The sequence below is a fragment of the Drosophila navojoa genome, chromosome 2, assembly GCF_054131105.1.
Source record: "Drosophila navojoa isolate 15081-1374.11 chromosome 2, UAZ_NAV_1.0, whole genome shotgun sequence".
Lineage (NCBI taxonomy): Eukaryota > Metazoa > Arthropoda > Insecta > Diptera > Drosophilidae > Drosophila > Drosophila navojoa.
In genome coordinates this window covers 24,385,791-24,403,023 of record NC_142890.1, presented here as the reverse complement: position 1 = coordinate 24,403,023, position 17,233 = coordinate 24,385,791, and the positions used below count along the sequence as shown (strand labels likewise).

At 37.9% G+C, this 17,233-nt stretch overlaps 4 protein-coding genes across 4 annotated transcripts; all 4 read right to left on the bottom strand.

Annotated features, from left to right (window-relative positions):
* Positions 1–2,745: 2,745 nt before the first annotated feature.
* Positions 2,746–4,201, bottom strand: LOC149092265 (putative gustatory receptor 93c). Its single transcript, XM_089256371.1, has 2 exons — positions 3,073–4,201; positions 2,746–2,904 (listed from the first exon to the last, which is right to left on the bottom strand). The coding sequence occupies exons 1-2, from the start codon at positions 4,099–4,101 to the stop codon at positions 2,746–2,748; spliced, it is 1,188 nt and encodes a 395-aa protein (XP_089112497.1). The 5' UTR covers positions 4,102–4,201.
* Positions 4,202–4,781: 580 nt separating this feature from the next.
* Positions 4,782–6,185, bottom strand: LOC149092264 (putative gustatory receptor 93b). Its single transcript, XM_089256659.1, has 2 exons — positions 5,061–6,185; positions 4,782–4,940 (listed from the first exon to the last, which is right to left on the bottom strand). Exons 1-2 carry the CDS (start codon positions 6,087–6,089, stop codon positions 4,782–4,784), a joined length of 1,188 nt encoding a protein of 395 aa, XP_089112785.1. The 5' UTR covers positions 6,090–6,185.
* A 168-nt stretch (positions 6,186–6,353) lies between these two features.
* On the bottom strand, positions 6,354–8,008 carry LOC108659386 (putative gustatory receptor 93c). The gene is made up of 2 exons (XM_018112274.3): positions 6,905–8,008; positions 6,354–6,514 (listed from the first exon to the last, which is right to left on the bottom strand). Exons 1-2 carry the CDS (start codon positions 8,003–8,005, stop codon positions 6,356–6,358), a joined length of 1,260 nt encoding a protein of 419 aa, XP_017967763.2. The 5' UTR covers positions 8,006–8,008; the 3' UTR covers positions 6,354–6,355.
* A 3,573-nt stretch (positions 8,009–11,581) lies between these two features.
* glec (gliolectin) lies at positions 11,582–16,972 on the bottom strand. Its single transcript, XM_018112276.3, has 2 exons — positions 16,256–16,972; positions 11,582–12,240 (listed from the first exon to the last, which is right to left on the bottom strand). Exons 1-2 carry the CDS (start codon positions 16,608–16,610, stop codon positions 12,071–12,073), a joined length of 525 nt encoding a protein of 174 aa, XP_017967765.1. The 5' UTR covers positions 16,611–16,972; the 3' UTR covers positions 11,582–12,070.
* Between the last annotated feature and the right edge of the window lie 261 nt (positions 16,973–17,233).

The window sequence follows — 17,233 nt, the reverse complement described above, 5'->3', positions numbered from 1 at the left end:
AATACTGATCCCATTCCCAGTTTCACTCGCAGTCAACAAACCCCAATCTCGACAACTCTCAGTCGCTGGCCAAGGCATCGCCCCAGTTCTCTTTTTGTCAATTTCGAGATAATGTTCGTCACCAAGCCGTCCGTAATTTGATTTCCATACCCTTACCACTGGCAGAATATATTATAATTTCTTACGACATATGTAAATTATGGCAATTGACTCAAACTATATGAAACACTTTATTTACTTAAATATGAACAAGAAGAAGTTCTCCATTCACATATGTAGCTAAGATTGAAAAGTAAAAATATAATAAAAATCATTTTATAAACATCGTGTGAATACATAAGAAAATAAAATATTAAATTAATTTTTAATTAATTACATCAACATATTAATTCCATCAACAAATGTGTATTATAATAAAGACTTAAAAATGTAGCGTTTTCCTTTGCTCTAGGGCAAACAATTAACACCAATCAAATGTTTCTAAATTTGTCTGTAGCCTAAGGCCTTGCTTCGTGCATAACTATGTTTGTACAGTTACAACTGTGCTAAGCTAAGCTAAGAGGTGCAACTAAATGCTGTCGTTTAGTTTTTATCTGACAATTCATTTTATTGTAATTTTCTATTAACTATATAAAGTTGAGAAATTCTCAGAGCATGCCTCTTAGGTAAAGTATTACCTGTGCGACTTTCTGCTCACATGATCATTCCTGTTTTTTTATTATCGCCAGCGCTGACGCAGCCCTTTTTGAGCCCTGGAACAAGTGCATCGAGCAAGTGCACCTTTATCTGTGCCTTCACCTTTACCTCTACCTCTGTCTCTACCTATGCTAATTAGTGCAGCGGCCTCGGCCTTGTTTTTATGCGCTTTCAGCGTGAACTGTCCAGCCGGCCGTTCGGTAGCTACGTCGCTCGGCTAGCTGCATAAATTTTCTGCTCCAAGGCAAAAAGAGCATACCGATACCTCGTACTCGCACATAAATAATTTATGCGCCAACTTTCATGGGAAAAGTGAGACAGAAAAACGTTAAGCGGAAATTGGAGTTGGTGTCCTGACAACGGATTTTTACATGCGACCGCAGGACAGGTGTGTGCAGTGGTGTACCTTATACCATATCATAATCAGAGGGTTGTTAATAAGCGCCCACAGCGTGACGAAGCTCTAAAGATTTTCCCTTTGCATATCGTACTGTATTATATAGGTGAGATAGGTGACCAGACCGGACATATAGATCAATATCAGCTCGTTTGATACCTCGAATAGACCCAGAGGACGCACTCGAAATTCTTTATAATTTAGACGGCTCAGGAACATTTCCAGCTATAACAAAAACAGAAAGGTAAATACAATTGGAGAATGTAAAGCATACATAACGAATCAGTTCAGTTAACATTAACATATATAGAGAGAGAGGGAGATGCAATCATAATATTCACCTTCATATGCCAATATCTGTTATTGGTAATGTAGTAATTCTCCACGCTGAGCCATCGAATAACTCGAGAATTGCTGCGTGCAATGTGAACCGCCACGGTCAGCAATAATATATCCAATAATATCTTAATAACCATGAACCATAAGCTGACGCCCCCAAGGTTTTTCATTACGAAGAACGCAATCGATCCTATGCTCAAAAACTTAAACATTAGAACAACACAAAGGGGAAACTCAAATAGTCTATGAAAGCTGTCGACCACTCGAGGAATCCCGTCGTAAGTTTCCAGACACTCATCTAGGCGCTGTGCAGCTGCTTTTAGTTTCCTTCGACTAGCTGGTGTCCCGTTAATTGTCTTCAGTTCGTTTAGCTGCTGGCGGAGCTCGTGTCGCACATAACCGTTAACTTGATCGTATATTACGCCAATGCTAAGGTATGCCACAAAGTAGACATTCAACATTACGGATGCATTGACCGTATTATATAATTCGCAAATTGTGGTCAGAATATAGTACACATTTATATCAGATATCCTCCCTGGAATCAAGTAGCAGCTCTCATACATCAGACCGATCACTTTTAAGAGCAGCAAAGTCAGAACCCATTTGCGGCCAAAGCCAACATCCTCAGATCCTCGCAGGGCATGTATTCTTTGAAAAAGCCCCAAGAAACTGTTGACCAAATCAACCACTCGATCTGCATAGCAAAACTGAATCACCAGGGTGTAGACGCCACAGGCCACATATATGCATACACGAATGATTAGGATTGTCCTAATATACGAAGCGTTGAACGAAAACATAAGACTACTATATATGTGAATAAATTGGCCACACATCACTATTCTTAAAATCAGGCAGACCCATTTATACCACTTTCGATTCTGGGCCACCAAACGATTATCACCTCCATTGCTCTTAATGCTGAAGCAGATGATTCCCATAATTGTGGCATAGTTCAAGGATCCTCTTAGAATGCACACAGATACCGAAGAAGCTTTAAACTGCCACCGACGACTTCCGAACATGGCTATTCCAATAGTGACTAATGAAATAAGCTAACAGTACGTACTTATATGTACCCAATATTAGATCGATTTAATTTGTTAAAAGTCGTCATTTGAGAGCTCATTTGAGTCACCTGTCAATTCAATTAGTTAATTAGATTCCGAATTCCGAATAATGAGACTACTAACATTTATAATTAATATGAATGGCATTATGTATACAATAAAAATGGCAACACGTATCAAAAACTTTATTAATTTTATTTAATATTAATATTAAATATAAATTTAAAATTTGCTTTGGTTTCAAATTGGATTAGTTTGCATGTCGTACTGGATTATATAGGTGAGATAGGTAACTAAGCCGGACATAAAGACCAATATCAGCTGGTTGGATACTTCAAATAGACCCAAAGGACGTATCCGAAATTCCTTATAATTCAAACGGCATAAAAATATTTCCAGCTAAAACAAAAAAAAAGGAATTTTGTTAAAAATTTAAAGCAAGCTATATACTAAGAAGATTTGAGTTTATTTATCTTATGATTTCAATAATCAATATCAATTATCAATAAATAAATCAATCATTTTACTGGAATAAATGCTATGGAGAGTTGGAAATATGAGACTCACCATCATATGCCAATCTTTCTCCTCGCTCACATAGTAATTTTCCAAGCTGAGCCATCGAACAACCCTCGAGTTGCTACTTGCAATATGAGCCGCTGTAGTCAGCAATATAATATCCAATAATATTTGAATCGATAGTAGCCATAGGCGGATGCCTTTAGCTAAATTTAACGTTATGATAAAAGCAATCGTCGCCAAGCTTAAAAACCCATACGATAGAAAAATACATAATGGAATCTCAAATAGTCTGTGATAAGCGTTTCCCACTTGGAGAATCTCATCGTAGATGGCCAGGCACTCGTCGAGGCAGCAGCCAGCGGTCTTTAGCTTCCTCTGGCTAACAGAGATTCCGTGGCTCGAGTTCAGTTCACAAAGCTGTTGTCGCAGCTCGTGTCGCACGAAACTGTTTACCTGGTCATATGCAATGCCTATGCTGAGGTATGCCACGAAATTTAAATGCAATATTATAGACGCATTGACAGTATTATAGAAATCGCAAATTGTGCTGCAAATATGATAAGTATCCAATGATGGCATCATCGCTGGGATCAAGTAGCAACTTTCATAAATGCGACTGATCACCTTTAAGAGCAGCAGGCTCAGAACCCATTTGTCGCCAAAGCCGTCATCTTGACATCCTGGCAGTGCATGTATCCTTTGGAAAAGCCTTAGGAATCTGTTGAACAAATCAACCACTCGCTCTCCATACCAAAACTGTATTACCAAGGTGAAGACAGCACAGGCTATATAAATGCATACACGAAAGATAAGGATTATCGTATAATGAGATGCATTGAGTACACGCATAAAATTTCTATATATTTGTATATAGAGGCCACACATGACAATCCTTGAAATCAGGCAGAACCATTTGTACCAGTTTCGATTCTTGGCCACCAGACGACCATCACTTCCATTGCTCTTGACGCTGAAACAGATGATTCCCATAAATGTGGCGTACTTCAGCGATCCTCTTAAAATGCACGCAGAGACCGAAGAGGCGTTAAACCGCCACCGACGACTTCCAAACATGACTAATCCAATAATGACTAATCATATGAACTAACAGTAGTCATATGTACTCAATATGAGCTCGAGTTTTATTTGTTTGATTGTTAAGGGTCGACGCTGAAGGGCCTCATCGATGTATATCTTGCATTAGGAGAATTACATATTAATTATATTGTTTTTCAATGCGTTTTTATTGGAAATATTAAAAATGAATGTAGTTTATATATTTGACAATAACGATTAAGGTATTCTCTCATTAATATTGATTGTATATTATATCCAAGAAATGATAAATGTAACTCGACGTCAGTATATCAAAAATCGTCTAATAATCGTGTTGACGTTTATTGATTCAACAAAAGGCGTCAGAGGCTGTTCCTTTGGTCATTATGATGAAATTGATTTCTGTATGATATGTACTGAAATTGAAGGAATCACTTCGTATTAAGAAACTTTTTTAACTCACCTTTCTTCAAATTGACTATTGACAATTTTCGACATAATGTTTGCACTTGCACCACAGATAAGCATATATACATACAAACTTTATGACTCCGCCACTAAAGCGTGACAAATTCAAAATTATTAATTTTCAAAATAACAAAAAAAGTTTTTATTTTTAACTATGAAAGAGCATTATTGCAGTCGATATCCACATTTAACATTCTTTTATCTTTGTATATAATTTCGTAACTTTTCTTTCAAATTGGATTAGTTTTCATGTCGTACTGTATTATGTAGGTGAGATAAGTGACCAGGCCGGACATAAAGACCAATATCATCTTGTTGGATACTTCAAAGAGACCCAAAGGACGTACTCGAAATTCCTTATAATTCAAACGGCTCAAGAACATTTCCAGCTAAAAAGAACCGATGAACTTTTAGTACTTTTTTATATTATATACCTAGATATTGGATTTAATCTACTTTTATAATAGAATTTAATTATTAGTCTATCAAAGTTGAAATATAATACTCACCTTCATATGCCAATCTTTACTCTCGCTCACATAACAGTTCTCGAAGCTGAGCAGCCGAATAACCCTCGAGTTGCTGCTTGCAATATGAACCGCTATAGTCAGCAATAAAATATCCAATAGAATCTTAATCGCCAGTATCAATAAGCGGATGCCGCTATATAGATTAATCATGACGAAGAATGCGACTGACGCCAAGCTCAAGAACCCAAACAATACAATAATGCATAGTAGAAACTCAAATAGCGCGTGAAAATCGTTTCCAACTTGGTGAAGCTCCTCATATATGGCCAGGCACTCCTGGAGGGATTGGCTTACGGTTCTTAGCTTTCTCTCTCTAATAGCGATTCCTGGGCTCGAGTTTAGTTCACAAAGATCTCGCCGAAGCTCATGTCGTATATAATTGTTGATCTGGTCATAAGCGATGCCTATGCTGAGGTATGCCACGAAGTAGATATGCAGTATTATGTAGACATTGGCCGTGTTATATATATCGCAAAAAACCGATACAGCTACTAAACTGCTGTACTCGAAAATTAGTAATGGAATCAGGTAGCAAAGCTCGTAAGTCAAGCCAATCACTTTCACAAACAGTAAGACCAGCACCCAATTGTCGCCATAGCCCTCATCGTGACATCCTGGAAGTGCGTTTATCCTTTGAAACAGTCCCAGAAACCGATTCACCACATCGACAATTCTATGTCCATACGAGAACTGCATGATTAGAGTGGAGATAGCGCAGACAACACAAATGAAGAACCGAATGACAACGATAAGCTTTAACTGTGTAATACTAATCGTATAGATAAAATCGTAAATTAGGTTACAATATAGACCACAAATCAAAATCCTTGAAATCAGACAGAACCATGTGTAAAACTTTCGATTCTTAGCCACCAAAGGACCATCTCTTCCATTTCTCTTCACGCTGAAACAGATGATTCCCATAAATGCGCCGTACTTCAAGGACCCTCTTAAAATGCTCGCAGAGACCGAAGAGGCGTCAAACCGCCACCGACGACTTCCGAACATGACTAATCCAACAATAATAACATGTCAAATAGGTTAACAGGTCTTATGTGTACAAGAAATGCACTCAATTTTAATTGAAGACCTCAATTGATAGGTATCTGTGAGTCCAATAAACTAATTAGCTTGACGTTAATGAAATTATTATTTCTGTAGCGTAGGCAACCATTCCGCTTAGATATGTTTAATTATAATAGTTTATAGAATTATTTATTAATATAAACAAAGATTATCATCGCAATGAATGATGCATAAAATCAAGTCAAATTTCAAATCTTATTCGATTGCATGCCATATTGTATTATGTAAGTTAGATATGTTACGAGTCCGGACAAAAACACCAGTATCAGCTCGTTAGAGATCTCAAAGAGTCCCAGCGGACGTACTCGGAACTCGAAAAAATTCAATCGACCCAAAAACATCTCCAGCTGTAATGAATTGAAATAAATTAGGATGACATAGTTGTTAAATGGGATTCTTAGTAATAATTGAATGAAGTAAAAGTGCTTTAAAATGGGAAGCAAATGAAAATAAACTAACTCTTGACTTATTGAGTGGAATATAGTCGGAAATAAGTTTTGCCCTTTTTCGCAGCTTTCAATTTGAATTCGCTGTCTCAAAAAAAAAATAAATAAATAAATAAAAATTATACCGGAAAAATCATTTTCCCTTTTTGGAGTAGACACGAGTGACGAGGCCAGACTTTTGATATACTATATACTAAAGTCAATATGCCTGTGATCCTGTTGCTAGTGCATTCGTAGATTTATGAAACGGAAGAAATTGTCATTAGTTTGGGCCACAAACTTCAGGCTTACCTTCATGTGCCAATCGTTGCGTTCGGTAACGTAGCAATTGTCGAGGCTTAGTCGGCGCACCACGCGGGAACTGCTGCTGGCACCATGAATGGCCAGTGTCAGCAGCACTACGTCGAAGAACAATCGAGCCACTAGCAACCAGAGCGCCACATTACGAAATCGCTGCAGCATGATGAAGTAGGACACCAATGTCATGCTCAAGAAGGCGAAGAGCAGTATGAGGCATAGCGGTAGCTCCATCAGCCGATGAAACGCGCTGCCCACCCGCTGGATATCATCGTAGATGGCCAGACACTGGTCCAGCCGGCAACCAGCGGCCCTTAGCTGTCCTCGACTGACTTCACAGCCAGTCGGCTGCTCCAGGCCTTGCAGCTGGCGTCGCAGCTCGTGGCGTACATAGTGATTGACCCGGGCGTAGAGGGCGCCCACGCTGAGATAGCCCACAAAACAGAGGTGACCGATCATGGTGGCATTGGTAGTAACGTATAGGTCACAGAGTATGGTTACAAAGAGACGAATACTCAAGCCATCGAACAACTCTGGAAGTTCGCAGAATACTTCGTTTATGAGGCAAATCATCTTGAAGATCAACAAACTCAACTCCCGCCTGCCACCAAAGCCGCTCGCCTGGCTGCCGGGCAGCGCGTTGACCTTGCGAAATAGCCTCAAATAACTGTTGACCACTCGGAGCACATGTTGCCCAAACCAGAATTGCATTGTCAGAGTGACAAAGGCACAGATCAGGCAGCACACCAGCCGAATCCAGGAGAGTATAATCAAATGGGAGTTATCCAGAGTGAAGATGTAATCCAAACTCAGATAGCCATAAATGACGCATATTAGCAAACGTGTTAGCAGACAGAACCACTTGTACCAGAAGCGGTTCTGAGCGACCAGGCAGCCATCGGTGCGATTGCCCTCAATGCCAAAGCAGATGATTCCCAGAAATGTGGCATAACGAAAACCTACATGCAAGATGTTCGCCGAGAGCGAGGAGGCGCTCAGCTGGCGACGCCGACCGAACATGACTAAGCGAGGGAATTTGCGGAATGTTGTAATGTTGCATTGCCTGGCAATATTTATAAGCACATGCACAGTCATACACACGCATACATACATGTGTACATATTGACTGACTGCTTGGTCAAGGTCGGTCTTTGTCCACTTATCTTGAGGGTTCATTAAGCTAATGGCAAGTAGGAATAATATTGTGATAAGGCTGCGCACTCCAGTGCGTGTTGTTGTTATTGGAAATAATTTCATAGTCATTGCAAATGGTTTGTATTACGATAATTGAATTTAGCACTAATATTTGCATAGCATATTCATTGATACATTGATGCGATCAAAATATTTACGATATTGACACATTTCATATTATTTTCAGCTTATGTGCCCAAACGTTTACTTATGGCCAAAGAGGGCACACTCTATCTCTAATCTCTGCACTCTATCTTATCAGTTAAAGATTCGCCAGAGACTGCTGGGCCATATATGTATGTATGTACTTAAAAACGTATTTTAAAATAAGCGGAATGAGTTGAATTTTATTAAAGTTAAATGGGATATTAGTAGTAATCTACACTTAAATCAATCCAGAGAAAGCAACACAATTTCAAGTAACCGGATACCTAATGACCAAGAATATGATCTTCAATATTCTCAGTAGTGGCTCTCACTAATTATCCAATTAGTAATATACAATAGACTGAGATACCTACCTAATTTAGAGCTCAATACAGGTATGTACATATATAATTCTTAAATTGTACATTTGAAGAATACTGAATCGAAAATTCAATCAGGTATTAAAACATGTAGTCTTCGATTAGGAATAAATAAATTGTTTAGAAGAAACTGAGTATTAGATATCGTAGATATATAAGTAAGTATGTACGTATGCACCTGACTAGAGCTTGGCTGTTCCCCCATTGGTTTTCGATTCACACGCTCACGATCCTGCATGGCGATATTGTTGTTGCTCCGAGCTGACGGTCTAAGCTCCCCCATGTAAATGACGCCCCCATTTCATGGGATGCGTGTACGTGATCCTCTGGCATATCTTTTGTACTACATCTTCTTCTCTCCTACTCCTAAAAATTGTATATGTCTGTGCACGATTACAGCGTTCAGTGATTTGCGTCCAGATCGGAGAGATCTCTCAAGCTGCTTACCTCAGACAGCGCCCCTGCCATTGAGTGCCATTTGAAAAGAATTTTCCCATTGTTGTTGTTTTTTTTTTTTATACATTTTGTAGGTATATATATATTTTTTTAGGTAATTACAGTAACAACAAGAGGAGAGTGAACAATGCGAGGCTAGGGGACAACGGACGAGGCACGTACATTTTCCAGCATTGTACGAAAATTGTGGGAACAATCACGAAATGAGCACTGGAAACGAAAAGTGCTTTGCATGTTGTGTTTGCTGTTCATTTTGCGCAAATTGGCTTGGCTCAACTCAACTCAAGTCAACTCAGCTCAGCTTGGGTCACCTTGGTTTGGTTTGCTTTGGTTTTGGTTTTGGTTTTGGTTTTGGCTTTAAAATTGCGAAAGCCAGACCCGGCCCGGAGCAGACCAGGCCAAACCAAAGGAAATCATGCGAAGCGGCTGGCCACAACTTGGTCAGCAGATTAGAGCAAACCGAGGGCTGCCAATTGCTCAGCGTGACCTCACGTCCAAAGGCAGACACGCAGCCTCAAAATGCGAAAGAGAGGCGAATAGAATGAGAGAAGGAGAGTGATACGTGTGGCTAGGTGGATGGGTGGTGCCATAAAAGCAGGCAGCTTGCAGCAGGGTTGATTGATTTTTATTGTGAGGACAGTGTGTGTGCGTCTAGCTGTGTGTATGTGTGCATATGTATGCCCATGCATATGTGCGTGTGTGCCAGTGACTCACGGCCTTGGCTTGCTTTTCACGCTTTTCCAGCCATTGCACTCTCTGAATGATCTCTGACATTAATGATGATTAATGAAAACGCAACGCTATTACATTTTTCCCCTTTACACTATTCGCTATAATTTATTGCGATTTCTTTTTAGAGTTCCCGTTTTCTCAACGCCGTTGCAAATATGTGAAAGCCGCGAAATAGAAAAACGACAAAACAGCGAATGTGCGTGCGTGTGTGTGTGCCTGTGTATCTGTGTGCTTTGTGCGACTGTGGCTGCACAAGTTTTATGGCACCAGAGCTTGGCTTTACCGTTACGGCATAGTGAAAAAAGCAACAAATCAACGGCAGGCTGTGTCATAAATTGTTGTTGTTTGTTTTCTGTACGCTTTGCTTTTATAGCGAGGCCAAATGCAAAAAGGTGCAGGCGAAAATGCGGCCAAAGCGACTGTGCGCTCGTTCGTTCACTCTTTGCTGCTCAATGTCTCCATCTCTCTCTCTCTCTCCCATAGCTTCTATGACTATATGCGTGCGAGCGTGCATGCGTGTGTGCATGCGCATGTGTGCATTGCGAATGCGAATGCCAGCATTAAAAATCTTGAAATTACATGCTAATAACCATACCCGTGCAGCTACTTCCATAAGTGGGCAAATAGTATGTTGGTGGCATGTAATTTAGTTTTGCGAAATGCCATTGTTACATAAAGACATACGAATAGCCGTACATGTATATATTTATTGATGTATGTATGTAGTTAAGTGCATATGTACATACATACACTCGCTTCCAATACAACTCGAATAGTTACAATCGTACAGCTTAGATTCCAAATGGACATACATATGTATGTATGTATACAATGCACATAGCCTCGAATTGAAGCACACATGCACCCTCAAATATGTATGTATGTATGTGTGTATACGAGTGTATGTCTATGAAAGCGTTGGGCGCATGGGCCGCCAACTGAGTGGCCGCTCTTCAGGCAGCATCAATCTTCATCAAGCCGCTGCCGTCGCCGACACCGACGCTGACGCCGATGCCGATACCGACGCTGACGCTGACGTCGTAGTTTGCCTAAGGCCTGCCGGAAGTGACAGCCAATCTAATGTTAAGTGCCCACTCCACGGGCTACACATTCATTACAACTGGAAAGCATTTTCTCAAATGTCTGCAGGCAGCGTTGGATACAATGTGGCACACACAGAAATACACTTGTATGTAAAACGCCGTACAGTGGAGCTCCGACATGAGAGACACAGTTAAAAACGTACATATGCGTATGTATATGTTTAAATATCTTAATTTGTAAGAATTAAAATACCAATTAAGTATACTTACATAATATATTTACATACATACATATGTATGTACATCTCAACAAAACCCCGATATGAATCTGTAGGCCAGGCCGTTTTCTATTTCGTTGCAGTAGTCATACAAAACCGTGATATGGAGTATACTGCAACGGTGTTTCACTGTACCAAAACGAGCATTTGAAAGTTTCGCTGACTCATTTTCGTTTTCCCTCCACTTAGGCACTCACTTTTCTCATTTCGTTTCACACGAATCACGCTATCAAGAGCGCCCTCCATCCTCATAGAGAAATAAAAAGCTTTGAAATTTTTTTTTTACATTTGAATTTTGTATCTTTTTTTCTTGTATTTATTTTAATTTTTTTTTTAAGATTTTTAACTTTTGCTAAAAAGTACATTATACAGTTGTTTTGTAGTGTGTTGTGTAGGTTATACAATATTTAGTTTCATTTAAGGAAATATGCACAGTTTGTGTTGTTTTTTTTTTTTCTACTTTAAGATTTTCTCTCCCCTAAAGAATGTCAATAACAATGAGACAATTCTCTTTAGTAGAGTTTACAATTTTGTTTACCGTAATTCGAATTAACATATTATACACAATTAACAGAGAATAGTCAAAATAGTCTCTGTAGTTTGTTTGCTTTAAATAATTTCAATTAATAAATTACATTTAGACAAAATAATGTACAATTTTTTTATTGAGATCATGACAAACTGTAAATACTTTCGGCACACGCGTGCAGCAGAAGCCGGAAACACGCTGAGAACGCTTTGAAATTGGGGGTTTGTTATTAGTAATTAATTTGTAATCTTCTTTTTTTTTTTTTTGAGTGTGCGTGTTGGTGTGCTGTCGTATTCGAAGCCCACTAAATGTACTGTTAAGTCTTGGTTTTGTTTAAACAAAAATATACACATATAAAAAAACATAAGTTAAATAATAATAAAAAAAATATGTAATAAATATCAATTATTGCAGTTATTGTTCCTACACCCTTTGCACATCCTCTTCTCCCCAATTGGCCCAATTTCGCTATTATGGCTATCAGCCTCAACGCGGTCGCTGCTGATCTGATTAATTTTACGTTTTGGCACTCTCGAATCTCCTTTGTAAGCTTTGCGTACGGGAAAGTTGCCTGTAAATGAATCGAAACAAAATGCTATAATTAGATACAGTTGGAAAAAGTGTCTCTGTGTGTGTGAGTGTGTTTAAATAGCTAAAGTGTAAACGGCTGACCTTCAAATGTGAACCAAGGAAAAGGGAAAGCGACGACGACAAAAAGCAAATGCAAACTCAAAGCAAAACGCAAGCGTTTACGTTTAACGCAAACAAACTGCAATACAATAAACACACATACATGTGCATATGCATCTATACGTACACACTCAACATGCATAGAGCTCTCTTATCATGGACTATGTATGTGTAGGTGCACACGCTTCTATTATACCCTGCACACAATGTACGTGGATAAACGGGGTATGATGTTATCGTTCAAGCGTACATTTGTATGTATGCACATAACAGGCAGTAGAAGAGTGCTTTGTTGTTATTGCTAACTTTCAGCAATCGGGGATTAACCTATTCACAGCGTTTTTTTTTGTGAATGAACGTACACAAACGACATACTGATACACGTTTATGTATGTATATACATTCGTTCATATGTATATACTATGTGTGTACATACATGTATAAGTATTATCATGTTCATGATTCAAAGTAACTTACTACTTTTAATCAGTCTTATAAATTAATCATTTCTTTTGTGCGCAATTAAAACTACCTTGAGTATTGACATAGAAGCTAAATGGACGTGACAGCTAAATTTTCGTGGGTGCTTTATTTCACATATAATATATATGTATGTATATGTATATGTATGTATATGTACATGTTTATATAAGTTATATATACATATACATATGTACATATATATAATGTAAGCACATAATATAAAACTGGTATAAAGTATATCATGAACACAATTTCGCTTCAACTTTACTCCGGACATTTATAATCTATGACCCATTATTATATGTATGTATCTGTTTATGTACTTAAACGGTGTTTTTCTTCCGCTATTAAAAAAAAAATAAAATAAAATAATATAAAAATAGAAATGTAAAAATAAAAATAAAAAATTTAGTATATGTATGTACATGTATATAATATGTATATAACTTCAGGCTCAGCCAATCGGCACGCGCTCGCTTCTTCTAAGCAGCACCCCAGAAGAAGAACAAGAAGTTGAGAGAAGCGCAAGCGGCGTTGTAAGCCATTTACAGTTACAGAAAATTATAAGCCGACGACAACAAAGAGCGTCAAGCAATGCGGTCACTGAGCAGGCGGCGTTGGCGGCTGGTCGATCAGACTGCCAGTCGGTGTCGCTGTCGCTCATTTCAAGCATTGTAATTTACCGTTATGGGCACGTAAAGCTTCTCAATTCATTAGGCGTTTACAGCGCTTTCTACTACAAATGAAGTGCACAACAAAAGGAGAAAGAAAGAAAGAATCCGCGCCAGATAGAACGGTGAGACGACAACAAAACGCGTTTTGTTTACGAAATGTGTGTGTAGCGATACATGAAACAGGAACGGAGACGACAACGTCGCATAACATAAATATTTATAAGCACACACACATACATATGTATGTACATACATGTATGCATACATACATATAAGTATGCATATGGTTGAGGCCGTGAGAGTTGCTGCATACATAATTATAAGCTTTGGCTGGAGGCGTGGTGAAAACTCGAAAGCAAAACAAAAACGCAAACAGCTCGAAGAGAAACAAAACAAATGCGTCTAACTGTGAAGTACAGTGGGGCCCAAAACATGGCAAAAACTATTGAGAAAAAAAAATCAGACATGGACTTAGAGATTAGAAAAGCACTTCGATTTATTAGATACAATGTTGTATTTCTACTTATTAAACATCTCATCATCATCATAAGTAAATATGCATTTATATATGTATGTATATTATTATCATCCAGAATGTGAATATACTTACATATGTATATGTATTTAAGTTGGAGTTAAAACAAAACAGAACAAAATGAACGAATAGTTTATACGTTTTAATAAATAAATCTTATAAAACAAATATAAAGTCTAATTAAAAACGTCTAGAATGCGAATATGTAAATGAAGAATTCTTTACAGTTTGTAGCTGGACCTGTCACAAGCGCCAGATTCTGACGTTGCTGTACGTACGCGTAACGCGTGACCTTCACAACGAAAAACAAGTAAAAATGTTGCAGACCGTCGGGTAGTGCTGACTGCAGAATGCTTGCTCAGTGTCAAAACTTTACTAGCTCTATTAATATATAGTAAACGAATAAACGAGGTGAACAGTACTTCAGGCATTTAATATTGAGTTTACAACTATATATAAATACATACATATGTATGTACATATATAAGATAATGCTTTTCGGATGTATCACGCCCCTATGGTTGTGATGATATTTTGAATTTTTGCTCTCCTAACATCCTAGCATCGGAAAACCCCAAATCATATTTTTTACTAGGATATTTATTAAGAATTTCAAGTTTCTAGTTTCAATGGACAGTGGACATTTTATAAAACTCAATATACCCATTTCCAAAACCTCAAACAATAAAACAATATTAACAATAACATGCGTAGCCATAACCCACATACATACATATAAATATTTATATGTATATAACCTCACGCATAAGTCAATACAAACGCGCTTATCAAAACGTATGTATATATGTATGTAATCCACAAATTGGCGCCAAAACAAAATTTCATAGGCGACACTGCAAAACAACTCACGATCTCGCGCTCAGCGCTGTTCTCTGCTATTCTCTCTCGCTCTCTTTTATTGAAAGTCTGCCCGTTTGTCTGGCACTGTGTAGCATATGTGTGCGTGTGTAGTGGACTGACAAGACCCGTGTATAAGAGTCGTTGTGGGTGCGGTTGTGAAGGAGCAACAAGCTACAATGTACAGTCGTGTGCCGTCTTAATTTTTTCTTGGTTTTTTATTTTTTTCATACATACGTATCTGTATGCATGTTTATGTGTATGTTATGTGTGCGGCAACAACCGCAGAGAGCGCGATGACAGTGATTTCAATTTTAATTGAGGCCTCTCGATTAATTGCTGAGCTGCAGCTGCATTCGCTGACGCAATCACTTGTATATTTTTTCATTTCGAATCTATTTTTTGTGCAAAAACTAAGCAAATATTGCGATAGACGAACTTATATTTATATATATATATATATATATGTATATATATTTATATATGCAATGTATATTTATACTATTCATTTTTGGCGCGAAAAAACATTTTTGTCAATTGAATTCAGCTGTCAGCGTCAACAATCGCAATTTTGTTATTTAACATTTTTCTTGTTTTTAATTTTATCTCTACGCTACTTTATCAATTGCCAACTGCTACTATTGATATTCTGTTATGAACGACACTGTTGTGTGTAAGGAAAACAAAACAACGCGAAGTTGTCGATGAAACAAAAAGAGCGGACAACAATCACATACAGACATATGTACATACATACACACACTAATATACACTAGCGCTAAAAATGGTTAGAGTGAGCGCGAAAAGTAAATGTCTATCAAAACAAAACAGCAAAAGCACGAGACTGAAACCAAAATAACATTTACTTAAGACGCGAATAGCCCTTTAAAAAGGGACAAAACTGCGGAATTGAGAACAAAGCAAAATCAGTGAAACTGAACTGCAAATATTGACATGAGTAATGGAAATATATAAGTATATGTATGTGTACGTGCAAAGGTTATTGAATTATTGGATGTCTGATAATAAGTTTAGCAATTTATAGGACAGTGCACCTGAGAAAGAGGCAGAACGAGAGAGAGAGAAAAACTTTCTTTGGCTTTATATAGCAATATAGTCAAAATTTAAGTTTAAAAAAATAAATAAATAAAAAAAACAGAAACAGAAAAAAAGAGAGAAAGGGAGACAGATAAAGCTTCTTTGGTTTTATTTAGCAATATAGCAACAATTAAATTAAATTAAGTAATTATGAAACGATAAAATTCTACAAAACAAAAAAGAAACGAAAAACCTTGTTGCATATTCGATTCGTTGAAAATCAGGTGATTTCCGATTGTTACACTTACGTTTAACGCCGTTTTTTTGTGCAACTAGAATTACTTGTTGCGCATCCAAGTCCGCAAATTTAAGACTTTTCTTTTCGCTAATGCTAACGGTAAACTTTTGCGTTTTCACAGGCTCCACTGAACTCAGCTGATTGCACTTTTCCTCTAATTTGTCGAGATCTATATTATAGCGCTCCGCCATGTAGTGGACCTGGCGAGAATTCTCCTCGTCTAGAAGGGCGTCGATGTCGGCGCTATCACACGTACCGAACAAATTCCGCCTTTTCGCCTGCACTTCCGGAGAAGACCTCGAGGGGCGTGGCTCGAAGGCGGCTAATGGCTTCGCCACCGGTGGTACCAATATAAACGATGGCATTTTGTGCACACAATTCACTTTTCTTTTTTGGTTTCTATTCGTAATCAGATTTCTCTTAGCGAGCAAATATGTTTCTTTTTTTTCTTTTTTTTTTTAAGTGCAAACAAAAACAAACCACACGAAATCAGGTGGTGCTGAAGTCACGTACCGTACGGAGAAAGCATTGCAAGCTGTATGTAAATGAATGCAAATGTCAAACGATTTCTTAATCTATTTTTTAATTGCTCTTGGCATAGTTTAAATTTGCTTTTCTATTTTTTTTTTTTTTCCTTTTCAGTTTGTACGCGCGACGAAGCCGAAACACATACTGCTTACGGAGCAACTACTACCTTTCAAGTCGATGGTTGAAACACGAATGAACGTACGAATCGAAAAATCGTACGAAACGAACATACGAAACGTAATAACATTTTATGTTAATAACATTCAGAGAGAACACTTTTAGATTCTCTTTGTTCGCAGTCCAGAGTGAGGTGAATTCGAAGTCAGTGATGCCGTTTTTCCAGTGTGTTAAGAGCTGGATTTTTTCACATTTTATTAAGCAAAGAAATTATTTAAAATGTTGCATTGAAAAAAAGGAAAAAATAAAACAGTGTTTTTTTTTTTTTTCATAAAAAGTACTC

Coding starts and splice junctions, on each gene's coding strand:
- LOC149092264 (XM_089256659.1), bottom strand. CDS start 6,089: ATGTTCGGAAGTCGTCGGTGGCGGTTTGACGCCTCTTCGGTCTCTGCG. Junction 4,941..5,060: donor GTAAAGATTGGCATATGAAG/GTGAGTATTATA, acceptor GGTTCTTTTTAG/CTGGAAATGTTCTTGAGCCG.
- LOC149092265 (XM_089256371.1), bottom strand. CDS start 4,101: ATGTTTGGAAGTCGTCGGTGGCGGTTTAACGCCTCTTCGGTCTCTGCG. Junction 2,905..3,072: donor AGAAAGATTGGCATATGATG/GTGAGTCTCATA, acceptor TTTTTGTTTTAG/CTGGAAATATTTTTATGCCG.
- LOC108659386 (XM_018112274.3), bottom strand. CDS start 8,005: ATGACTGTGCATGTGCTTATAAATATTGCCAGGCAATGCAACATTACA. Junction 6,515..6,904: donor GCAACGATTGGCACATGAAG/GTAAGCCTGAAG, acceptor AATTCATTACAG/CTGGAGATGTTTTTGGGTCG.
- glec (XM_018112276.3), bottom strand. CDS start 16,610: ATGCCATCGTTTATATTGGTACCACCGGTGGCGAAGCCATTAGCCGCC. Junction 12,241..16,255: donor ACAAAAAAACGGCGTTAAAC/GTAAGTGTAACA, acceptor ATTCATTTACAG/GCAACTTTCCCGTACGCAAA.